At 45.0% G+C, this 26,201-nt stretch overlaps 2 protein-coding genes across 9 annotated transcripts in view; one reads left to right on the forward strand and one right to left on the reverse strand.

Annotated features, from left to right (window-relative positions):
• The window catches only part of ENTREP2 (endosomal transmembrane epsin interactor 2), a 196,014-nt gene extending 184,850 nt beyond the window's left edge, over nucleotides 1–11,164 (reverse strand). Inside the window, exon 1 of one of the 2 annotated variants that reach the window (XM_080980755.1) lies at nucleotides 10,960–11,164. In XM_080980755.1, coding sequence (XP_080836881.1) covers nucleotides 10,960–11,160 — 201 coding nt within the window. In that variant the 5' untranslated portion in view covers nucleotides 11,161–11,164. The remainder of the gene's footprint in view (nucleotides 1–10,959) is intronic. The other variant, XM_080980754.1, reaches the window with a different exon arrangement.
• A 490-nt stretch (nucleotides 11,165–11,654) lies between these two features.
• LOC308463295 (uncharacterized protein) lies at nucleotides 11,655–25,382 on the forward strand. Of its 7 annotated transcripts, XR_013979549.1 has the most exons (4): nucleotides 16,718–17,497; nucleotides 20,490–20,815; nucleotides 23,140–23,246; nucleotides 24,337–25,382. XR_013979549.1 is itself a non-coding variant. In XM_080981556.1 (3 exons), exons 1-3 carry the CDS (start codon nucleotides 17,245–17,247, stop codon nucleotides 24,405–24,407), a joined length of 486 nt encoding a protein of 161 aa, XP_080837682.1. In that variant the 5' UTR covers nucleotides 16,725–17,244; the 3' UTR covers nucleotides 24,408–25,382. The 7 variants fall into 7 exon arrangements, 1 of the variants encoding a protein (XP_080837682.1); XR_013979547.1 differs by lacking the exons at nucleotides 16,718–17,497; nucleotides 23,140–23,246 and adding an exon at nucleotides 16,502–16,602 and having other exon boundaries at nucleotides 20,467–20,815; XR_013979548.1 differs by lacking the exons at nucleotides 16,718–17,497; nucleotides 23,140–23,246 and adding an exon at nucleotides 16,502–16,602.
• The last annotated feature ends 819 nt before the right edge of the window (nucleotides 25,383–26,201 follow it).

Consider the following 26,201-nt stretch of genomic DNA (forward strand, 5'->3'; position numbering starts at 1 on the left):
GGGGAAAGGGAACCAAAAGGGAAGACAGCCAGCCACTCACCAGAGGGCTCGCAATTATAGCGCCTCCTGGAGTTTTGAAGGCTGTGCTTCATAATACATTGCCAGCTCAAAATGTACCTTTGCGCCAGTGCTAACACACTTCCACTTTAGAAAGGGCTAAAATGCATCTCCTGAGCCACAGGAGATTGGCTGCAACCTTTGAGCCACTCACTCCAAGCCAGTGTGTCACGGTCATGAAGTAAGTGGCTGCAAGGCTGCATTTAATACATTATTCAAGTAATGGGCAAGAGGTTTGCAACTGGCTGAACGGATGTCCATTATGAGCATTCCTAATGGAAGGGAGGGAACCCATTAAGATGGAAATGAGCAGGGAAAGAAATAATGGCGATGTCCCAAAGCACAGAGACCTCTCCTGCACAGCGATTGCACAGTCTGGCTTAGAGACTGAACACCTTGCGAGACGCAACAGGTTGGCCCTGAATCTCTTCCAGCTGACTGAATCTAACAAGTCTCCACAGAGGCCCAGCCATTTCCTTAAGGCAGGAGAACAACATATCAGACTAAAACGATAAATATCGCAGATTCTGCTCGGCCTGGACCTGGGCATTCCTGGGCAAGACATAGGACTTGGCATAGGAGCCAACTCCAAGGGGCCGAGGGGTCTTTGCCCCACCCCCATAAAGTATTTGAGGAGGCCTGCCCCCCCAAAGTTGATGGGCACTGCCATTCAAATGGGGGGTGTGCGTGATGTCTTATGATCAATTATATGGGGCCTGGCTTACCTGGGCCACCCCCACCCCCAATATTTTATTTAAGTTGGCACCCTTGTGTCCTGACCTATCTCACAGGGTTAGTTGCAAGGATAAAAATGTCATTACCATCCAGAGATCCCTGGAGGATAATTTGCTTATTAATGGTCTTTTTGTCCTGTTACACTTTCCTCCAAGGACATCAGGGTGGCATAAACAACACACTCACACCCTTTATTCTCACACCAGCCACCAGAGCTGTTCAGGGCTTTATAGACCAATAGCAACACCGTGAACTTGGCCTGGTAGCAGATGGGCAACCAGTACAGATCTCTGAGCAGTGCTGCATTTTGCACTAACTGCAGCTTCCAGATCAAGCACAAAAGAAACCCCACAGAGAGTGTACTGCAGTAATCCAAAGTACCACACACATATCTCAGTAGAGCCTGAAATGTTCCAGTGGTAGAGGAACAGAACTGCTGACACAGCAGCTGCCCAAGCGAGCATCATAATCTCGACACCCAGCACAGACAGGCAGATCAGAATAATCAGCAAAATGCAGCAGAGAGATCAAGGGTCCATCATGCCAGGCCCAGCTGAACAAGCCATTTAACATTGCAGATTTGGAGGTGCCGGGAGAAACAGGAACAATTCTCAGTCTTGAAATGAACACAAATTGTTGCAATATGGGACTGAAAAAGCCACTTTCCATGATGCGTGCAGGTTTGTTTGCTTACTGTATTTATTTTGAATGAATCCATTTATACTTCTCCTCTACTGCCCATCCAGCTTTGTTCTCTGGGTGTGTTGATTACATATCAACACTGAAAAACCATCCAAAGTAATATTCTTGAACCTGTTAATGAGCTTTGCTGCAACCCAGAAATGTCTCACTCGCCTGGTCCTATTTCTGCAGTCACACAGCATACCCTCCTCTCCCTAAGAAATACTTGTTTTGGGAGCATTCCTTTTGGATACATGCAAAATGATCTCTCAAGTACCTGCTGCGTTTTATTAGCCAAAGGGGTTTGCTTAATGGCCTCTATGGCTGATAGCCACTAGAATACACAACATGTTATATTATTATTATTATTATTATTATTACTACAACTAAATTATTAATCACCTTCTAAACCACTCTCTCAAGGTGATTAATACATCGGATAATTAAAAAGTTAAACACACAAATACAAATAATTCATTTAAAACCCTAACAAGTGGACACTCATGGTGAAAGGTCCATTTATCCAGCTGGGAAAAACTGTTGGAACAGAAACGTTTTCAACTATTTCCAAAAAGTTCCAATACGGTTTCTTGGCAGAGATACTGCTCCACAGAACAGGAGCATCCACAATAGAAGCCCTTCTCCAAGTCACTATGGAGTACGCTTCTGAAATCTTTGGAACTTGCAGGAGAAACTTTTTTGCAGACTGCAGTGATCTACTGGGAACATGATAAGGGATAAGGTAGTCTCTAATAATGTGGTCCTGATGTGTATAGTGACATATGTTAGTACCAACACCTCAAACTTGGCCTGGTAGCAAATTAGCAGCCAATGCAAATCCTGCCAGCAAACTCTTATGTGCTGGGTGTGGTTTCCCCCACAAGCAACCTAGCCACCCCCTTCTGCACCAGCTGCAGCCTCTTGGCCAGCCCAAGGGTAGCCCCACATAGACTGCACTGCAGTAATCCAACCATGAGGTTACCAATGCATGGACAGCTCTGATCAAATTATCCTAGAATCATAGAATCACAGAGTTGGAAGAGACCACAAGGGCCATCGAGTCCAACCCCCTGCCAAGCAGGAAACACCATCAGAGCACTCCTGACATATGGTTGTCAAGCCTCTGCTTAAAGACCTCCAAAGAAGGAGACTCCACCACACTCCTTGGCAGCAAATTCCACTGGCAAACAGCTCTTACTGTCAGGAAGTTCTTCCTAATGTTTAGGTGGAATCTTCTTTCTTGTAGTTTGGATCCATTGCTCCGTGTCCGCTTCTCTGGAGCAGCAGAAAACAGAAACCTTTCTCCCTCCTCTATGTGACATCCTTTTATATATTTGAACATGGCTATCACATCACCCCTTAACCTCCTCTTCTCCAGGCTAAACATGCCCAGCTCCCTTAGCCGTTCCTCATAAGGCATCGTTTCCAGGCCTTTGACCATTTTGGTTGCCCTCCTCTGGACACGTTCCAGTTTGTCAGTGTCCTTCTTGAACTGTGGTGCCCAGAACTGGACACAGTACTCCAGGTGAGGTCAGAGCAGAATACAGTGGCACTATTACTTCCCTTGATCTAGATGCTATAATGCCATAGATGTCTTACCAATGCTGATCTAGATGCTAGATGCCATAAATGTCTTACCAATCCAAACATGTATGCATCTACCTGGGTAAGACCTAAGGGAAACAGTAAGAATGGGCAGCGGGGGGGGGGGGACTGAATTTGGCATGTGACTAGTAAGAGACAGCTCCGGAGAGCCACAAGGGTTGTTGGGTTCTGGGGGACTGATGCTGTCTAATGGATAAGCACCATCTGGAAACTTAAGGCTCCAGCACCCTCTTTCCCAAACTGATCGAACTACAAGCTGCCCCTGAAACAGGGAGAACAAAACAGTACTGACACTTTCAAAAATTTCAAAATTCAACACATGCTAACAAAGTTCCAAATTTAGACCGGTCCATCTGGTGCTAGCTAGAAAGATGTAGCCTTCAGTATTTGTCTCCTGCCAACAGCCTGATGTATATAAAGAAAACAGATATAAAACCTAATTGGCAAGCATCTCAGGGATTAAGACTGCAATGCAATAGATGCTAACCTGGATGGGAGGTCTACTGAACACAATTATCATCGACTTGTTTTAACACCTAGGTGGACTTTTTCACTGGTGGCACCAGTGCTGTGGAATGCTTCTCCTGCTGAAATATGAGGCCCCCATCAATATTGGCATTCCACCAGCTCTTGAAGACACACCTGTTTCCTGACTTAAACATCCCATTTTTCATTTGCTGCTTTAACTCCTTATTATTGTTGTGCTGTTTTAACAGGCTTGTTTGATTCATTTTAATTCTGTGTGTTTATTTCAATATTTTGATTAAACAGTTTTACTGTACACTTTAATTATGTGTGTTTTTCATAACAGGCATAAAAGCATAAAAGCCACCGGTGATTGTGTGGTATATACATTAATAAATAGTTGGACTTGATGGCCCTTGTGGTCTCTTCCAACTCTATGATTCTATGATTCTATGGCATTTACTTGTGAGTGAACACATGTAGGATCAAGCAGCGAGAAGCCAGTCTACCTGAAAGATTGTATCTCCCCATAAGAACCTGGCCAGGTGATAAGATCCTCAGGTGAGCACCTCCACTCTGTCACCCCCATAACAGAGGCACGGTTGGCAGTGATATGAGAAACAGCCTTTTCTGTGGCTGCCCCCATATTTTGAGATTCCCTCCCAAGAGAGCTGAGACTGGCTCTCTCCCTCTCTGCTATCTTTCTGCCACCAGCCTAAGACATTCCTGTTCAGACAGGCCTTTGGAAACTGAGGTGCAGATGAGGCTAGCCACTGGACTGCTGCCAGGGCAAATTATATTTTAACTGCCAGTTTTAAATACCGGTATGCTGTGATGTATTTTCACAAGTATTTTAAACTAGTTTGTTGCTTGGACAATCCTAGTGAAGCACCAGTAGTTTCTGGTGAGATCTTGCCAAAGTCTTACAAGATTTCATGTGTTCTATGAGATCTCACAAGATCCTGGCAATATCTTCCTGAAAACTGCTGCCAACGGCACTTTTCTGCTGCTGGTGGAGACGGCAGGGTGGGCAGCAGAGGCGAGGCCAGTGCCCCCCTTGGGCTTCCACCACTCAGAGGTGGGCACCTCCCCCTGCCTCACCAGTGGGCAGGGCCTGCAAAAGACTGATGTAACAGGAAAAGGAAATGACATTATTTTTAGGAGTCACTCTGAGGTGACCACATGTAGTTGGGAAGTTACTTATCAGAGTTAAATACCCTCTGCACAAGCAGCTAGACAAGCGAGACTCTCCTACTTGGTTTATGCAAAGATTAACATTCTGCATACTTCAGTCTGCGCTGGTTTACTGCCAGCACCATTTATTCTGGTTCTGATAGTCAGGAGGAGAGACAGGTCATTGAACTCCTGGACCAACCTACGGGAGACCCTGTTCATTTCTGTCCGCACGTTGAAATCCCAGGAGCCCTTCAAGTACATATCTGCATCCATGAGGGCTAAAAGCACACCCTTCTTTTGTTAAACAAAAGCTGAGATTCACATAAAGATGTATTTTTCCCCATTCCGTGTTGCCATGGCCTATGCACATAGCCCTGATTATTACCAGGTCAGGAAATAACTGAGAGCGCCAGCTTCAGGGCAACTGTTTGCCTTTCTGCTTAAAGTGATTTTACATACCGTATCTCATGAGCCTGGTCACAGAGAAGAGGTCAGGAGAGGGACCAGATGGTTAAAATTAAGTCAAATGGAAAGTGCTCCGAATCCACAGGCCAATTTACCCACTGGACAAAAGAGCAACAAAAATTCTCAGTAGAACAGCCACCCAAAGCACAACATGGACATAATTCTCTTATTTCCAACACAGCTGCCCATAAAAATCAGGAGGACTTGACAATGTGTGTAATTTACAAGCTGACTGGGAAAGTAGGTGCAAAGTCTCTTTACAGCCAGCCATTCCTTGACCAGAGCACCACCCACATGGCACCAGAGCCAGTCTTTAAATCAACCTGCACAAGCCCCTGCTCTCCTCCCAGGCTCAGTCTGTGGGAGACATGCAGGGAGAGAAGAGGCGGCAAATCTGCCTCCAGGAACAAATCCAGTTGACTTCCAGAAACTACCTAAACATCAGGACCCCTCCAAACAGAGCGCAACTCTCAAGGCCTGAATTGGACCCAGTTTTCTTCATAGATAAAGCGCTGCTGAAGCCTTACTGGAGATAAGTCATTTGGAAGGATGACACCCAGTGCTTATTTTTAGAGCTTCCATTTGTGCACCTCAGCTTTATCTTTGTGGGTGATGAATTTCTACTCTAAGTGTTGGTCTTCATTTGCATTATGGAGGGAATTGTTTGTTCAGATTTGCTCTGAAGGAGTTGCAACGGAAGGCGTGGGGGACCCCACACTCAGGGGCCAAGCAGAGAGCTTGAGGCCTCCCTATTCACCCCTCAGGACTTTCCCACATGCTCAGGCCAACTCCATCATTGACCCTGCTCTGGGGGCTTGAAGGAGCTGTGAGAGGATGCGGGGGGGGGGGGAGCTGTAGAGGAAGAAGAGGTTGGGCAAGAGTTTGGTGAGCAACACAAACAGGAGCAGTAGTGCCTAGTATTAAAATATAACTTACCCATGCCTGTTGCTAGCCTGGGTGGAGAGACATGTGGGGAGGTGGGTGTTGGGAAACTTCTGAGTTCTGCATGGCTGCAATGCACCCAGGATTAGAAACTCAGGATATAAGCTAATCGCCAAACATAGTGTTATGTACTAACCTTGGATCCTAGAACAATAGGCAAGTAGGATCCTAGAATGCAACAACTGATTGGCTTGCAGGAAAAGACCAATCAGGCTCCAGGAGGGAAGCAGAATCAGCCAATCAGACAGGACTCATTGTGTAAATATTGTATATAAAAGCCTGAGGTTTGGGGGGCAATTCAATCACTGTTTTACAAGCTACAATAAAGAGCATGAAATCACTATAGGACTCCAAGTATATTTCACATAGGTTTTGGTTGCCACAACGGAATGTCTAGTTTCCATTTTTTCAGTGAGAATAAAACAAATTCAAGCTTCAAGGAAAATAGCAGTGCTGCGTTGCTCATTCACCTTTGCCTCTGGCCACCCCCATCCCTTGCATGAGTTGCCTAAAAGGTTGCTCATGATGAGAGCTATCAGATTAAGCAAAATCAGCTGTGCAATAACCGAGTTGCTAAGTGAAAGGCAGACCTTGCTAGAGCTGAAGCACTTCTGAGATAATCAACTTATGGCAAGTTCACAAACACATATAAGAATGAAAGTAACCTTAAATGTTTTATCAGAACATACAGACAGAGCAGACTTGTCTATTTTAAGTGGAATAATCACTTCCCTCCACCCTTTCAACCTACTTTTAGAGATACAATCTGCTCCTGCCCTCTGTTCTCGGAAGCCAGTTTGGCACAGTGGCTTAGAGTGTTGGACTAGGACATGGCAGAGACCTATGCTCAAATCCTCACTTGGCCATGAAGCTCACCCTGGGCCAGTCATTGCATCTCAGCCTAACCTACTGTGCGAGGTTGTTGTGAGGATTAAATGAGGAGGCGGGAGAACCACCTGTGCCACCTTTGAGAAAAAGGTGGGATACAAATGCAATAATAATATTAATCCTAATGATTGTAACTTGGTGGCCCCTGCGATTTTCTGCAGATCAAGCTGAGTTGAAAATCATGCCTCTTACAAGACTCATCAATTCCACAAAACCTTTGGCAAAACCCTCTAGTCCCTATTTGCGTGGGCAGCAAGCCTAGGAAGAGCATAGAAGGGACCCCAAGGGTCATCTAGGCCAACCCCCTAGAATGCAGGAATCTCAGCTAAAGCATTAATTACAGATGGTCATCCAAGCTCTGCTTAAAAACCTCCAAGGAAGGAGAGTCCACCACCTTTCCAGGGAGTCTGTTCCACTGTCAAACAGCTCTTACTGTCAGAAAGTTATTCCTGGTGTTTAGTCGGAATGTCCTTTCTTGGAACTTGAAGCCATTGGTTCGAGTTCTCCCCTCCAGAGCAGCAGAAAACAAGCTTGTTCCCTCCTCCATGTGGCAGCCCTTCAGATATTTGAAGATGGGTATCCTATCTCCTCTCAGTCTCCTCTTTTCCAGACTAAACATACCCAGTTCCTTCAACCGCTCCTCCTAAGGCTTAGTTTCCAGACCCTTGATCCTCTTGGTCTCCCTCCTTGGCACAAGTTTCAGCTTGTCAGCATCCTTCTTAAATTGTGGAGCCGAGAAATGGACACAGTATTCCAGGTGTGGTCTGACCAAGGCAGAAGAGAGTGGGACTGTGACTTCCCTTGATCTGGACACTAGACTTCTCTTGATGCAGCCTACAACAGCATTAGCTTTTTTGGCTGCTGCATCACACTGTTGACTCACGTTCAGCTTGTGGTCCACCAAGACCCTTTAAACTATAAAGTTAACTGTGGTTCATTGCGACACTACCTAGCTGTAAACCATGTAAGATTGCTTAGTATTATTTTCCCCAACCCTCATATTGCAGATTGGGAGGGGTTGCTGAGGCTGAAATTGGGGACTTTCTGGGTCAAGAGTTCAATCTCTTTGTTACACTCCTGCCCAAACCCTCACAGGATGGCAACTTCCCAAGGGTCAAGGTGTAAAGCAGTTTCCCACTCAGTTATGCCAGTTTAAGTGGGTGCTGATGGGTCGAAGTTCTGAGTTAAACTTCTGGGCCCTCAGCCTGCCTTCAGCTGCATGCCCATGTTTTTGCAGCACTGAAGGCTCCAGAATGGAACTTGATTACTCAATCCATTGCTCTGCAATGAACACAGAAAGGTGCATGGGGACAAGGAAGAAAGCAAGAGACAGAAATGGAATCCATAGCGGGAGGGGGATCAGAATAAAAGCAAAACTTGATTTGCAAATAAAGTCATTTTTCCTTCCAACATTAACTCCATCATATCTCAAACATTTTGATTTCCCTAGTGGTACCCTCTCCTCATCTTCACTGGATGAAAAATTAAATAAAACAGTACAAGTCCTCTCTAATATTTGCTATATTTAGATAATGAAATGAAGCACACACTTAGGGCTTTGCCATTAGGAAACTTTTAATAGCAGACTAGATTAACACCAAGCAAGCTAAGAGATGGTCCTTTTAAGGAATCCTACAAATACTGAGTGATCTAGCTTCATTTTTTCAAAGTTGCCTTCTGTTTGCTGAAAAGAGCACGAAAGCAAAGCAGTAGTGAATATCTGCTTCTCTTGGGCAATTTCTTAACAGATTAATAAAAAATATGATCCTCAGCAGTAGAAATTGCAACTCAAGTCATGCTTAGGCTCAGAGGACAATCCATTCACTCTGGGCAGTTTATTCTGCAAACCTCTTCAAACTACTTCAGTCTATCCACAGAAGTGAAGCAACACATTCCCTCCTTTTGCCAGTACTGTAGGAATCCCGTCCTATAGACACTTCCTACTTGAAACTGGTAATTCAAACTTTTTGTTTAAAAGAAAACAAAATCTCCAGGATCCTAACATGAGCAATCTGAAAAAGGGAAGGTGGATAAATGAGGAATTCTCTCTAGTGGTGTAACTGTTTGTCCTGCTTTGCAGCAAAAATGACAAAGACCCTTGTGGTACCTTTCTGCAACAAATTTCTTCCTGCAACAAATTTACATTAAAAAAATAAATTTAAAAAAATTAAGAGCCCTAACCATGTCTACTTGGAAGTAAGTCCTGTTTGAGTCAATGGAGCTCACACTCAGGTACCTGCCATTTGGATTGCAGGCTAACAGTTACGATGGCATCAGCTTTACGTGGACAGGCAGCCAGCCAGTGTGGTGTAGCGTAGTGGTTAGAGTGGCAGACTAGGATATGGGAAACCAGGGTTCAAATTACCACTTGGTCATGAAGCTCACAGGGTGACACTGAGCCAGACCTGCCTCTCAGCCTGACTTACCTCACAAGGTTGTTGTGGGGATTAAATGAGGAGGAGGAAGAGACCCATGTATGCCACCTTGAGCTCCTTGGGCAAAAGAAGGTGGGATTTTAATGCAATAATAAATAAATAAAAATACATACAGGGGTATAGAAGAATTGTAAAAGATGGGAGTTAGACAGCAATGAAATGCAAAAATACAAGCAATTCATGTAAAACTGCTCTGTATGTAAAATAAGCACAGTGACCACTCACAAAATACAATCCCCTTATAAGGGCTTTGTCCCCTGACACATGGTCAAATCTGGAGCTCCTCCTCCAGTGTAACAGCCCCATTTAGTTAAATTAAGTCCTTTGGATTTAAGCCCATCTATTAAAGGTGATTCGAAAGTCCTTTCAGCTGAACTGGGATGCACAGATGGGCACCTCCTTCTCTCAGGACAGGACCTTCAAGTGGGAGCTCACAATCTTTTTATCTGCAGGCTAGCAAGGATTTTACCCTGCTGACTCTTACCTGCTCCTAGTTCTTAAATAAATGATACTCCAAGAAAACAGAACAAAGAGAAGGTAACACCTCAGTCCAATGCATGAAAATAAAACAATGATTCATTTCAGCAAGGTTAACGTCTATTTTTTTATGCTATGAATTCTGTAAACGCAAGGTCTTTGTCAAATTAAATGAACTTCTGAGGAGAGGTGTAATATTGCTGCTACCGAATTATCCAAGTGCCCTTGCCCAGGATGCAGTACGAAGTGGGTGCAAAACCAAGTTCAGAGAATACATTTTGAATCCAGTTACACTGAACCTTTCTTCAGAAGGTGGCAGCAGCAGAAGCACCTAGTGGAACCCAGAGGTCTCTAGCCGGCATCCCCTGAGAGTGCGTTTCTCAACAAGAAGGCACACCCCACCCTCACAGGGGGTAGGATAGGAAGATCTCAGAGGGCATGTGAGGGGAATTTTTTAAATAAAAAAGTGCAATCTAAAATTAAAAAATAAACACCACAAAATCCCAATCCATTTGGAAATTCGACAAAATCATTAGGAGAGCCAGATCTGAAGGATATGTGTGGTGTGTGTGTGTGTTAGGACAGGGGTTGAAAAGGGGTGAGAAAACTGCCCTGAGCAGTGTCACCTAAGGAACGCTTTCTGTCTTAGACTAAAGATCAACCTAGTGAAACAACCTGCTTCCCACAGGGATCAACCAGATGCCACCGAGGAGCCCAGAACCGGGACGTGGCCAATGCCCTCCTGACGGTCACCGATGTACTGCGCCTGAACGCAGCAGCTTCCCACGCCTCCTCGGGCAAAGCCGGGCTGGGAGACGGATCAGCCTTCCTCCCGTGTCCCTTGTCAGAGATAGACTGCTCCCGAAGCTGGCGGCTCTCCTCGGCGGGAAGCGCGCCGCAGGACCCGAAGGCGACCAGCCGGGGAAACCCCGAGGGGCCAAGGAACTTTCCGGGCCCGCCGCCCCCCGCCCCCCCCCCCCCCCCGCGGAGAGAGCAAGGCCTGCTGCCGGGCGGCGGGCGGAGAGCGCCTTACCGAGAAGCCGGCCCAGAAGGGGCAGGAGTGGCGGACGCGGGCCGAGGTGGTGAGCGCCAGGGCGGCGAAGCTGACGGCCACGATGAGGCAGCCGAGGGCCATCTGGGCGACGCCGAGGGCCAGCATGATCCGCGAGCGGGTGCGGTACTCGCGCAGGCGGGAGAGGCTCGGCGAGCGCGGACCCCGCGCCAAGGGCGGCATCCTCCTCGGCGGGGCGGCGGCGGCGGCGGCGCTGCTTGGCCCGGCCCCAGGCATCTCCCGAGGGCGGCTCAGCCCAGCCCGCCGCCACGCGCGGGGGAGCCGCGCCGCCCTCGTCGCCCCCGCCGCCGCCCGCCGCCCTCGCCCAGGGCCGCCCGGCCCCTCATCGCGCGCTCGGCCGCGGCCGGAGCCCCTCGGCGGGCGGCATGGCCGGTCCGGGCTCCGCTCTGGCTGGCGCCGCCTCCGCCGCTAGCGCCTCCTTCCCCGCCAGGCGCCGCTCAGCCTCCGCGCCGGCCGGGCAGGTGCTGCAGCGCGAGGAGGGGCCGGAGAGAGAGGAGGACGCCCCGCCCCCTCCAGCTCAGCCGCGCCTACTCGAGAGTAAGCCCCCCCCCCGGGGGAACTGGGCATTTCGGGGCGCCTTGGCTCGGGCGCCGGGGCAGAGTCTCCTGCCCGAAGTTCTGGAGAGACGCTGCCAGTCCGTGTCCGGATGGCCCGCCGTGGTCTAAGGCAGCTTCCTAAAGCCTGCAGCGTTTAGCCGTGGTCCTCCGCTGAGAAAGGAGCGGGTCCCTGGAAGATAAGCCACACCTGTTCCAACAGATCACAGAAATAAATGTAGAAAGAAAGATTAAATCATTCGGGGTATGGTTAACTGCTGAAAACATAAATATATTTAAGGATAATTACATACCTGAAAGAAGTTAAGAGAGATCTGGAAGTGTGGGGAAGGATGAAACTATCATTTTGGGGAAGAATATCTGCTCTAAAAATGAATGTGCTACCAAGGATGCTATTTTTATTTCAACCTATACCCCTGATAAGTGGGATTGGACACACCAGAGAATGGCAGAAAAAAATATCCAACTTGATCTGGCAGGGGAAGAAACCAAGAATAAAATATAAGTTACTAATTTTCTAAAGAAAGGGGGGGCTGCTTCTTGCCAGATTTGAAGTTATATTGTAGGAATGGATTTTGTTAAAAAATACAGATCTATTAGATTTGGAAGGTCATGATAACAGGTTTGGGTGGCACACATATTTATGGTATGATAAAACAAAAGCACATAAAGGATTCCTGGAGAAAATCAATCTATGAGGTATGGGATAGATACAAAAACTTGCTAGAACGGAGAACACCATGATGGCGCTCTCCACAGGAAGCAATTTCAGTTAAAATATTAAATATGAGAGGGGATTGGGCCACCTATAAAGATTTGTTAATAGAGGCAGAAGACCAACTAAAATGGAGAAAAATTGAAGATATAAGAAAATTATTAATGGATTGGTTACAGTATCACTAAACAATTTTTTTAAGGTAGACAAAAAAAAGTTTTGATACAGTGAGATCGAGATTTGAAATAGATCTGCGAATAATCTGAAAGTGCTGTCAAAAATGTACAAACTACTTTTGGAATGGTATACAAAAGATGAAGAAGTCAAGGCAGTGATGATACATTGGGCTAGAGAATTTGGGTATAATATCCAACTTTCATCTTGGGAAAAGTTATGGAAAGGAAATAAAATTTACTGCATGCTGTTCATTAAAAGAAAACTATATGAAAATGATGTATTGTTGGTATCTAACACGGAGTAAAATTGCAAAAATGTACAAAATGGGTTCAAATCTGTGTTGCCAATGCAACGTGAAGGAGGGTACTTTTTACCATATGTGGTGGACATGTACACTGGTAAAGGCTTTCTGGGAAATGATATATAATGAATTAAATAAAATGTTTAAAAATACTTTTGTTAAAAAACCAGAAACCTTTTTGTTAGGTATAAAAAGAGATACCAAGAGAGGATAAAATACTTTTTATGTATGCAACGACGGCAGCGAGAATGCTACCAGCCCAGAGATGGAAGGAAGGAGAAGTACCAACAAAAGAAGAATGGCAGACGAAACTCATGGAGATGGTGAAAGTGACGGGGAAGATCTGAAACCAGGAAGATCAAGTATTTTTTAAAAGACTGGAGTAAATTCTTAATTTATTTAAAAGACCACTGTAAACAGTTAAAATCATTGGCAGCGATGTAATGACACTTGTAATGTGGAATTAAGTATGGTAACTGGATATATAACAGATGGATAATGGTAAAAGATGCAAAAAAAAAATCTTAAATATGGAACCCATGAATAATAATAATAATAATAATAATTTATTTATATTCGGGCCAGGCTCAGGGCGGCTAACACCAAATATGAATTAAAGTAATTGTAATAGGAAGAAAACAACAACAAACAAACAAACAGTTAATTAAAATACAGCTTAAAATGCAGGGAGGAAAGAAGGTCCGAAGGTTCAAAAGAACCTTTTATTTTAATGTTTGAAATGGTTAGTTAAAATCTATAAAAGGGTGTAAACCAGTGAAGAATACTATAAAAAGAAGAAGATAACCCACCCCTGTCCTTGCCAGAGAAGATCCGCAGTGGTGGCCAACAAGCTCCCCACCATCGCTGGTCTCCATGAGCTGCTCCAAAGGTTCCTGCGATGCAGTTTGGAAAACGCTGCCATGTAGACTTCAGTACCTCCAACGTCTGGGTTGGAGATACAACTAGGTAACTGTTGGGTTTTTTAAAAATCAAGCATTATTTGGTTGCTTCCTCCAGCAGCCAGTGAAGGCTTTGCCTACATGGAGCTACGGTCCTTCTCCTTCCTTTAAAAAAACATGTTCAGTGTCACAACTTCCCCACAAAAATGTGGGAAACGGGCATGGCTACAATACACTTGCTGCCAATGGGAGGCTGGTCACCTGGGCATGGAGCTTAAATGGGAGAGGGGTTAAAAGTTTTCCCGAAAATAAAAAAGAAAACGAGATGATTTCCTGTTACCTGCATACTCCCTGACCTTCCACTTGAACTGCTACATCCACTTCTGCCAATCCCAGTCCCAAACTATTCCCACCCAAACCCAAACATCTCCAGGCAGAAAACCATATTCATATAGCAATTGCTAGGGCAGCCCCAGACACTTGCTTAGATCTATATATATCCATTTGCATCCTTATAGGTAATCCAGCCAACCCACTCCCAAATTGTGTGGGCTTTTGACTCTGAAGCCCTGGCAGTTTTGCAAGCCAGTTAGAATTATTCTTGCATTCTGAGCATGTCCAGACCTCCTCCTTAGTAAAGCAGCCTCCTGAACTGTAGAACTCAACATTCTGCGGAGAAAAAACACACACCAAGAACTGAGGCCAATGTAGGTTTCAATAGTGGGAGTGGTCCCTACTCACAATTCAATAGTCAATAGTAACAAAAACTAATCTGTTCAAAAATATGTATTATAATAGAGATTACAAACTCTAACAGAGATTTCAAACTCAAAGAGATATGTATAACACAATAATTCGTTACAAAGATTTTCTCTTTTCCACTCGACAATAATGTTGATCCTTATAATTTATCAGCTTGCAGATGGAGACTCAGTTTCAATCATAGAGCAGAAGTCAAGTTATGGACTGGAAATCAGGACAGGGCCCTGTTTCGATGTATTCAGCTGGAAGTATCAAATATTACATGAAAATACATTTAAATTCTAAATTGTCATAAATTATGAAACAGTCATAAACTGTAGAACTGTAGAACTAGGCACATTCTGCTGAGAGCCTAACTACACTGATCAGCCACTGGGTGGTATTTGCAAACCCCACGTCCTTTGCCAATGTGGTTTCCAGGTACTCTGCAAACCCTTCTTTCATCAAGGAGGTGCAGCTTTACTTGCTCCATAGCCTGACTTCATATATCGCCTCAGGCATAAGGCGGGGGGGGGGGGAGGGACGACAACATGGTGCTAATTTAGGTCCCGCTGGGCTCCCTGGCCAGATGTTGCCCCCTCACAATTCTGAGCAAGGTGGACCATTCTTCTGACAGCCTAAGTCATCTTCCAAGATTCCCCTGAGGAAGGCCAAAATTCACATATCATTTTGAAGTAGCCAGATCTTTGGCTGCAGATCTCCAGCATCTTATAGGGAGAGGGAGATAACTTTCCTGAGTCACCAGCTCCCCTTCTTAGACACTGTACTTTTAAGCCCTCTGGCTATATAGCTGCTGTCCAAGGCAAGGTGACATTGCTCCTGCTTCTACTTGTGCTTTCTGATGACTCAGTTACACACCTAGCATACAAAAAATGCCACCTGTAAAGATGGAGGATAAGAAGAGAAGCCAATCCTTACTAAGTTCTCAGCTTTGAGAAAGTGGGCAGAAATAAAAACCCCAGTCGTGTCAAAGTGCATTTTTTCCTGTTGGAAGGGAAATACTTGATTCTGTGTGTTTTACAGGGAAGAGTCCAGGGCAGTGCTCAGAAAAAAGCCGCTCCCATCCCGTTACTTGAAAGTTTTTGTTATTATTCATATTTATTATTAGTCACTTCTTCAGAAAGGTAACCTCAAAGCGACTTACAGAAACAAAGCATTTAAAAACAAGAGTAAAAACAACCCAAAATGCTAAACCTTAGACTCATAGCTAGAAGCAGTAAGAGCTGACAGAATTAAGAAAAAGTAAAACTTAGGGAATGCCTAGATGAGATTTTTAAATATAGAACTGATGAACAAGGGTCTTCAGTAGCAAATCTGCTTAGGTTACAAATTTCAGAACTAATACTCTCAGCTCAATAATTTTTGGTAGAAACAAGTCTGACGAATGTCTAGATAAAATTTTTAAAATGAGGAATCAAATGGAATATTTGGTGTGTTGGGAGAGCAAAACGACAGTGTGTTTGGAACAGGGAATGCAAGAACGGGGGGGGGGGTGTCACCATGGGAGGATGTCAGACTCCAAATTCAAATGGAGATAGCAAAGGGAATAAAAGTCAGAGGATGGGTGGGGGGAGAGACCAGGGAGGAAATAATGAGAGAATAAGTAAGCACAGGAGGGGAGGGAACCTCTGAATCTCACTGGGTGACCTTGGGCCAGTCACTGCCCGTCCGGCTAAACCTCACAGGGTGGTTGTGAGGATAAAATGTGGTGGGTGAGAACCATGGATGCCACCTTGAGCTTGGAGGAAAAGGTGGGATATAAATGCAATAATCAAATAATACATAAATTACTTTCCAGTAATTAAGCATAGGATCAGGCTGTTAGTCTAGCAAATTGCTTGTTTTGGTGATTGGAAATGAAACACAGAAAGTTTCCTTCCACGAATCAGACCATGAGTCCGTCTAACTCAGCGTTGTCTGCAATATTGACTGCATGCGGCTCTCCAGGGTTTCAGGCAGGGAACTCTCCTCTCAGCCTTGACCTGGAGATGCCAGGGATTGGGCAAGGCTGGCACCTCCTGCATGCAGAACATAGGATCTTCTTACAGCCCTTTGGGATTGTTCTAGTTGGTTAGAGCATGGTGCTGATTGTGGGATATAAAGCTGTCAGTCAAGTCCAACATTCCGAGAGGACTAACTGCCTCTATGTGGCAGGCAGTTTGTCTGTTGGTCGGTTGCTGCAAGGAGTGTTAACTGGTAACTGCTCGGATGCAGTCTTCTCATGATTCATTACTATCTAGTATATAGTTTATGAGTTTTTACTGGCCCAGAGTTGTGTAATTCCCCCCCCCCCCGGTTATCTAGTGGGGATTATGTAAGCCCTCCCTTCCCTCAGAGGTTACAGTAACCTAAGGCAGTGATCTCCCTGGAAAAGACCCTGATGTTGGGGAAGATGGAGGGCACAAGGAGAAGGGGACGACAGAGGACGAGATGGTTGGACAGTGTTCTCGAAGCTACCAGCATGAGTTTGACCAAACTGCAGGAGGCAGTGGAAGACAGGAGGGCCTGGCGTGCTCTGGTCCAGGGGGTCACGAAGAGTCGGACACAACTAAATGACTAAACAACAACAACAAAAGGCAGTGAAGATTATATTTTTGAGATGTCTAGTGGAGTTTTTGAAAAGTGATCTAGGACGAGGCTTGCCTGTTCTAAATGAACATAATTTTGTGCACTGGAAGCAATGCTTAATAGCACTTCTAGATCTGAAAGGTGTCCTCGATGCTATAAAAGCCCCTGACCTACAAGCACGGATGAGGGTGATTTACAAGAGTTTGGGAAGAAAAGACTAGGAAAGCCAGATTAATCATTTTGAATGGACTTCGCGATGAACACCTCTCAATGATAAATTCTGAAGAAACTGCATCTCAAATTTTAAATGATATTGAGTGCATGTTTGGAGACACGATGAAGAGCCCCTATGTTAATACGTGAGTTAACCAGACTGAGAATGAATTCTAAAGATGAATTCACAAACCATATCAACCAATTTACAGAAATTATTCAAAAGATTCAGATTACCCCCAAACCATTTGATGAGGAAATGAAAACATCATTTCTGTTATCATCCCTAGGACCAAGATTTGATGCATTTGTGAGTATAAGGGACCACAAAGGTCTAACATTAAGAGACCTGACTGCTTATTTAAGACAGGAATGCAGAGGGAGTGCTTAGTCTCCAGAAAGAAATATTAAGAGTAAAGACAGCAATGATGCGTCTAGACAGTTTGCAAGGCCCAAAGACACACAGAAAAGTGTAGGTTTTTTTAATTGTAAAAAGCAAGGTCATATCGCTAAGAATTGTAGATTACTCAAAACAGATAAACCATTCCCTTTTAAGCCAAAAGACAAAAAGAAGGGGAAATCTGAATGCAGTTGGCTACTACAAGAAAAGAATTTAACTGTCAGGAATTGTAAAAATAATAGTAATAGGTGGATCCTAGACAGTGGAGCAAGTTCACATTACTCTTTTAGAAAAGACTGTTTTAATGAAATTAATGAAGCAGTAGGATCAGAAATTGAAATCGCAGATGGAAATATTGTCAAAACGAGAGGGGCTGGTTCTGTGAATTTGAAATTTAATGCAGAAAATCAAATTTTACATACCACAGTAGAAAGAGTCCTGTATGTTGCACAGCTCAGATGCAATCTGATTAGTGTCTCCAGTTTGGACAAAAAGGGTTTCCAGATAACGTTTGGAAATCAACATTGCAAAGTAACAAAGAATGGCAAACTGTTTGTTCAAGCTAAACTAATAAATGGTGTATATGAGGCTGATAGTTCAGAGAATGAATCCGCAAAGGTGGCACATTCAAGCCAGAAGGATGAGGCGGACCTGCAGTTATGGCATAGAAGGCTTGGATACAGAGACACCAGCACCATTCTAGATCTCCAGAAAAGTAAACTTGCAAGAGGATTACAGTGGTACCTCGGGTTAAGAACTTAATTTGTTCTGGAGGTCCGTTCTTAACAGGAAACTGTTCTTAACCTGAGGTACCACTTTAGCTAATGGGGCCTCCTGCTGCCGCTGCACGATTTCTGTTCTCATCCTGAAGCAAAGTACAGGTAACAGCTAGCAAAACAATTCCAACGAAATGCATAAGTTGTATAACTGAGAAAGCTGTAAAATCTTCATTTCCAAGATGCACAGAGCAGAGAAGCAGTAAAGTACTTGATATAGTCTACAGTGACTTATGTGGACCAATGAATGTTCCCTTACTGGGTGGGAACAGATACATACTAATTTTTCTTGATGATTTTTCAAAATACTGTGTAGTGTATTTCATCAAAGAAAAGAGTGACACGCTGGAAATGTTCCAAAAATATTTAGCGATGGTTAAAAATAAGTTCAAAAGAGCTCCAGCTATACTGATGACAGACAATGGAGGAGAGTACTGCTCACGTGATATGCAGACTATACTGGAGAAGGAGGGAATTGAACATGTGACCACAATTTCTTACACACCACGACAAAATTCTATAGCTGAGAGAAAATTTAGATCCATCATGGAAATGACCAGATGTATGTTAAAGGATGCATCTCTACCACACAAGCTGTGGGCAGATGCAGTGAATACAGCAGTTTATCTCCAGAACAGATTGCCAAGAAAGGGAGCAAAGTGCACACCTTTCGAACTTTGGCATGGGAGCGTTCCTAATCTGTCACACATATGTGTATTTGGGAGTCTGTTATTATCACGTTCCTAAAGAACACAGGGGGACGCGGGTGGCGCTGTGGGTAAAACCTCAGTGCCTAGGGCTTGCCGATTGCATGGTCGGCGGTTCGATTCCCCACGGTGGGGTGAGCTCCCGTCTTTCGGTCCCAGCTCCTGCCCACCTAGCAGTTCGAAAGCACCCTTAAGTGCAAGTAGATAAATAGGTACCGCTTTATAGCGGGAAGGTAAACGGCGTTTCCGTGTGCTGCGCTGGTGCTGGCTCGCCAGAGCAGCTTCGTCACGCTGGCCACGTGACCCGGAAGTGTCTCCGGACAGCGCTGGCCCCCAGCCTCTTAAGTGAGATGGGCGCACAACCCTAGAGTTGGACACGACTGGCCTGTACGGGCAGGGGTACCTTTACCTTTACCTAAAGAACACAGACACAAGCTTGATTCCAGAGCGCAAGCAGGTATCCTTGTGGGGTACGCTTCTGGAGGCAAGGGATACAGAATTATGGACTTACACACTGGTAAGATAAATGTATACCATGCAGTGTACCGTATTTTTCGCCCCATAGGGCACACCGGCCCATAGGACGCACCTAGTTTTTTTGGGGGGGGAATAAAGAAAAAAAAAATTATTTCCCCCCCAGGTGCGGGGCTGGGGCGGGGGAAGCCCGAGCTTCCCCTGACCCCAGCCCCCAGAACAGGCTGCTAACCGCAAGCCGTGGGAGAGCTGCGCGAAGTCGCGCAGCTCTCCCACGGCTAGCGGAGAGCTTGCCTGCACCCAGAAGCTCGGGGCGCACTGAGCTCAGCACGCCCCAGGCTTCGGGCTTCACACAGCTCTCCGCTAGCTGTGGGAGAGCTGCACGAAGTCGCGCAGCTCTCCCACGGCTTGCGGATAGCAGCCTGTTCTGGGGGTTGGGGTCGGGGGTCGGGGGAAGCTCGGGCTTCCCCCGCCCCAGCCCCGCACCTGGGGGGGAAATAATTTTTTTTCTTTATTCCCCCCCCCCAAAAAAACTAGGTGTGTCCTAGTTTGCAGCTCTCCCACGGCTAGCGGAGAGCTTGCCTGCACCCAGAAGCTTGGGGCGCGCTGAGCTCAGCACGCCCCAGGCCTCGGGCTTCGCGCAGCTCTCCCACGACTTGCGGATAGCTTCCTGAAGCCTGGAGAGCGAGAGGGGTTGGTGCGCACCGACCCCCCTCGCTCTCCAGGCTTCAGTGAAAGCCTGCATTCGCCCCATAGGACACACACACATTTCCTCTTCATTTTTGGAGGGGAAAAAGTGCGTCCTATAGGGCGAAAAATACAGTATTTTGATGAACACAGTAAAGCTGATACTAAGAATAGTATTTTATTTGAAGACACAGAGAAGATTAAAGATCTTGTGTATTTTCATTCAATACCCCAGCAAAGTCCTGATCTGTCTTCCAGTGTAGAAGTTGCAGAGGACCAGATTCCTGGTGGCATCAGAGACAAAGAGGAGGACTCGGATGGAGACATGCCAGTGTTGGAGGAGGATGAGGAAGCTGATGCGGTTGCAATATCAGAGGTCAGACGCTCATCCAGAACTAACAAAGGTGTCCCACCAAGAAGACTGTCCTACTTCACAGGGTCGGCGTTTCCACAGGAACCTTCCACATGGGAAGAGATAGAGAAGATGCCAGATGCACAAGCCAGTCTCTGGAAGAAGGCCACACAGGAGGAGATGGATGCACTGCATCAGAATAAATCCTGGACTCTCACTGAGCTACCTCCCGGTAAGAAGGCCATTGGCAGTAAGTGGGTGTTCAAGGTTAAGAAGGGGGCAGAAGGAGAAGTGCAACACCACAAAGCCAGACTTGTAGCACAAGGATTTTCACAACAATATGGTGAAGATTATGATGAGGTTTTTGCACCAACCGTGAGATGCAGCAGTGTGAGGATGCTTCTAAGTATCGCAGCCTCCAAGCAGTTGCAAGTGAAACATATTGACATTGCTACAACTTTTCTACACGGACAAATTTCAGAAGAAATTTATATGTGTCAACCTAAAGGTTTTATAAAACCAAATCAGGCACATTTAGTTTGCAAGCTGCAAAAAGGTCTTTATGGTCTCAAGCCGGCTGCTAGAGCCTGGAACCAAAAATTGCATAGAATGCTGACGCAGCTTGGTTATAAGGAGGGTCATGCTGATAAGTGTTTGTATAGTAAGTCAAGTAATGGACAATTCTCATACGTCTTAGCATTTGTAGATGACTTGATTATTGCTACATCAAATGAAAAAGACTATGCACAAATTGTAAAACATCTTAACAAAGAAGATGTTTCTTCTTAATCAAAGGCAAAAGATTCAATAACTTATTGAATGCATGCAAATGCAAGATGCAAACACAGTTGCTACACCCATGGCCACTGATTTCTTAAAGAATCAGCAGAACTCAAAGCCGTTGCCAGACAATAATGAATATAGATCAATTATTGGTAAACTTTTGTATTTAGTCACCACATGTAGACCTGATATTGCCAGTGCAGTGGGGATACTTAACAGGAAAGTAAATGCTCCCACTGAGTATGATTGGGCAGGTATAAAAAGGGTAGTGAGGTATCTAAAGGGTACTATGTATTATAAGATTACCATCTGTCAGTAATCCTAGTTTGTTTGGGTATACTGATGCAGATTGGGTAGTGACAATGTTGATTATAAATCCACATCTAGGTATGTATTTATGTTTGGGGATGGACTTATTTCATGGGGTAGTTATAGGCAGAAATGTGTAGCATTATCTTCCAAAGAAGCAGAATATGTTGCAGCTTAGGAAGCATGCACAGTGGTTGCCTGGTTGGATCAACTCATTAAAGATTTTGGGTTGGTGAGCAAGGTACCTGTCAAACTGCTGGAAGATAATCAAAGTTGCATGAAATTATCTCAGAATGAGAAGGTCCACGCAAGATCAAAACACATTGGGGTGAAGCACCACTATATCCGTGACATGATTCAAAGTGGACTTGTGGAACTATGTTATTGCAGCACCAAAGAGATGACTGCTGACATTCTAATACAGCCTCTGACTAAGGAAAGTTTCCAGAGTTTACAAGAAAAACTCGGACTTTGTGTAGTAGATTAAAGTTGTTTAATTTATTAATGTTGTATTGCCTGAGAAGGGGTTTGTGGGATATAAAGCTGTCAGTCAAGTCCAACATTCCGAGAGGACTAACTGCCTCTATGTGGCAGGCAGTTTGTCTGTTGGTCGGTTGCTGCAAGGAGTGTTAACTGGTAACTGCTTGGATGTAGTCTTCTCATGATTCACTACTATCTAGTATATAGTTTATCAGTTATGTAACCTAAGTCTGCCTTCAGGCTGACAACCTGAATGAATCTGATAGTAAAGTAGTTTATATGATTCAGATTCATGTGTGTTTTCTTTAAGAGGGACTGAAAGGGATTATCAACCAGGAAGGTATAATTACTGATAGGACTCAAACAAGTTAGCAACCCGCCTGTTGCTGCATAAACTCAAACAGGGGATGGTTTAAACTCTGCTAAATTATATAAACGTCCCCACATTGATAACATCAAGGTTGCAGGTTCAATCCCCGTATGAGACAGCTGCATAGTCCTGCATTGCAGGTATTATGGGCTGTCCCGTGAATCCGCTGGATGAAATAGCGGAAGAACGTTGCCTCAGGAGAGTGAAGAAAATTCTCAGGGATGATTCACATCCTGGCTGGCAATTTCTTGATCTCCTGCCCTCAGGCAGAAGATATAGAAGCATGATTAATCTCACCAACAGGGTAAAAAAACAGCTTCTATCCGTGGGCTGTTAGGCTGCTGAATGAAAAGATAACAACAGGGCAACTGACTTTTGGGTTTGGTGGGTGTGCGTCAGCAAACGAGGGGAATTAAGACTAAGAGAGCTGAGTTGGGGGTGCTCGTGTAATCTCACTGTATACAAGTTGTACCAGTGGCAATAAAGTATTTCAGTTTCAGGGGGTTGGACTAGATGACCCTCAGGATCACTTCCAACTCCACAATTTTCTCTCACTCTCTCTGATAAAATATGTCAAGTGTTAGAATACTATTTCAGCTCTGTCCCTTTCACAGAAACCCCTTTGAATAGAATCAGGGAGCAACTGCAGAAGTAAGGCAGCCAAGGCCATAAACAAACCTAGCAGCAGAGTTCAGTATATCAATGCTCATAGGTCCTGACCGTAAGTAGTTACCCTCCAATGTGCTACTTTTGGAAAAGATAAAATTGGCTTCGTCAGCAGTTGGAGCAATGCCCGCTTTCCCAGAGGATGAATTATAAGAAAACTTTGATTGCATCTGTCTGATCTCAAGCTAATGAAAATTTGGTACCAGGAGGAACCGCTCATTCCATTTGCATCAAGCGTTTTACGAATGGATGCCTAATATATCTAGAGGTTTTTGTTTTGTTTTTTGTTTTAAATGCATTTATCTTTGCTCCATTCTGTGGTGTTGCTTCCCAAGATGCTCAAGCAGCCAAGCATTCAAAATTTTGTAGCCAAAGCAGACTCTCGCTCCCCCTACCAGGCCTATGGAATAATGACATTGGCTTCTTTGGTTCAATAGCCCCTGCCTTTGCAAGGCCAGGACCACCTTTAATTCAAACATGCATTTCTTAATATGATTACCATATATTTATATGGTGGGAAATACTATTATTGAGACACATCTTACACCAGGCCATTATCCAGCAGGGGAGCCCAACCCTCCAACAGAAGACTAACAAATGTGGTTAAGTGGTTAGAGTGTCAGACAGGACCTGGAACACCAGGGTTCAAATCCTCACTCAGCAAGGAAGCTCACTGGGTGACCTCGGAGTCAGTCGCTGCCTTTCAGCCTAGCCTACCTCACAGGGTTGTTGTGAAGATTCAGTGTGTGGGGGGGGGGAGCTATGAACACCAATTTGAGCTCCTGGGAGAAAAAGGTGGGATATAAAATATGGAAAATAAATAAATAAATTTACTTGGTTTTTCTTCTCCATATCTGGCCAAAGTGGCAAGTCCCATAAAAATGGCAATAAAACAATTAAACAACAATGAAAGCAAAACAGCAAGGACAAAAGAGCCAGGTAGCAAGGACAGCAAAATAATAATAATAATAATAATAATAATAATAATAATAACAACAACAACAACAACAACGTATTAACAGTGATAATTATGGAAAAGATTTAGCCAACTTCCTTGGACTCCCTTTGATGTCAAAGTCTTTTAGCTGCCATTAAAAGAGCACTAAAGTGTGCTTCCTTTACCCTTTAAATTTTTTCCTTTGCAGTTCAGAAATATGACGGCGGGATCACTCCATCAGCTCTCTTATTGGTCATCAGACTTCATTTGAGCGCCTGAAGAACAGGAGGCTTCAAAGGCAGACCTTCAGCTGCTGTTGATCCTGCATTGCGTGCCCTGCAGAATCCCATTCAAAGCTCCTGTCAGTTGACCCTGCCCAGGGCTGAACTCAGAACGGGTTGCTCTCCCTGCTTTGAAAGGAAGCCATGATGCCCAAAGTCAATAACAGAATCTATCCGAATGTTGCCATTCTAGGACCTCTGTTCTCTAACATGATAGCAGGACATGCCTGCAATTGTCAGATGCCCCGATTATACAGTACTGTACATGCTTCTCATTGCTAATAATTTGCACCAGGAAGGGCTTGGAGCAGTTTCTTAATGTACAGGCAGTACCTTCTTTCACAGGTTTGGTGAGTGCATGGAGAGGTGCCTGAGCTGGATTTGGGGGCAGCAACTAGGTGGATTAGCTAGGCTTGGAGGGACTCTTGGCTCAAGGGGCAATTGCCAGAGGCTATCTGCTCCATCATTGGAGGAAACAAGCAATAAAAGCTCCCAGCTTGACTTGTAAGTCTGGCAACAGTAATTGGCATGTGGCCATTGATGTTTGCTTGATTTTCATCTGTGGGGAAATGTACTGCATCAGCACCTGATCAGCAAACAATGTGCAAATATTGCCCCTTGTGGTACAATAAATCACATGGAGAACTTGAAGAGGAGCACACAGAGTCTGCCATCTGCAAGGGGACCCAAAGCTCCAGGGAGCTTGCTTCCCCACTCGCTGACAGAAAGAGCACTTGTAAAGACTTTGTAACTAAGCCTTAGTGCCTGAGTCGTCTATTTTTCATCCCCCTCCAAGTCCTTTTTCCTTTTGTGCCATGGCTTTTAGCTTGTAAAACCTGAGGGCAGAGACCATTTCATTAATGAGCATTGTAAACCACTCCAGAAGCCTTTTTCTCAGTTAATGAGAGGGGTTCATAAACACATCCAATAAATAAATAAAATGATAATCTGTCAAATTCATGAAACTATGAAACTGAAAGAAGCTGTGTCACACTTGGTGTGCCTTTTGGTCCAGGCCTAGAACAAGGGAAGAGAACAGGGGTTGGGTCTGCTTTCACCATTCCCAGGAGCCAGTGTGGTGTAGTGGTTAAGAGCGGTAGATTTGTAATCTGGGGAACCGGGTTCGCGTCTCTGCTCCTCCACATGCAGCTGCTGGGTGACCTTGGGCTAGTCACACTTCTCTGAATTCTCTCAGCCCCACTCACCACACAGAGTGTTTGTTGTGGGGGAGGAAGGGAAAGGAGAATGTTAGCCGCTTTGAGACTCCTTCGGGTAGTGATAAAGCGGGATATCAAATCCAAACTCTTCTTCTCTTCTTCCCACAGTCAACTGACTAGAGCCTCAGTCTCGGTGTATATAGGTTAGAGACGATCCTTCCTGGGTCTTAGCCTAATCCTGTCCCCATCACATCCGGATGAGGATCCTTTTTTAATCTGAGAGCCACATCCCATCATGGGCACCACATGTCTATGGTGGGTGCAGGTCAGAGGCAAAGAGGGTGGAAATACAAGTAGATTGTCAGCAACTGACATGACTCATATCTTTGCACAGTAGGCAACATCCCATCCACAAAGAAACCAGAGGCTTACACACACCTCTGCATCGTCCATTGAGAGACATTCAGTTTAAGAATACATTTTTAAGGGACTCCTGGCTGAGTGGCTCCCTGAAGCAGCCGATCCTTCCAGCAGTCAGAGGCCCCCCTAAGGGGGCTTTCTAGCCTCTGCTTGCTCTACCTGGTCAACTGTTCCAAGTCTCACACGTGCTCTTCTGTCCTGGGTTTCCTGCTGGT

Source organism: Podarcis pityusensis, assembly GCF_964106645.2.
Source record: "Podarcis pityusensis genome assembly, chromosome: 14".
NCBI classification, from domain to species: domain Eukaryota; kingdom Metazoa; phylum Chordata; class Lepidosauria; order Squamata; family Lacertidae; genus Podarcis; species Podarcis pityusensis.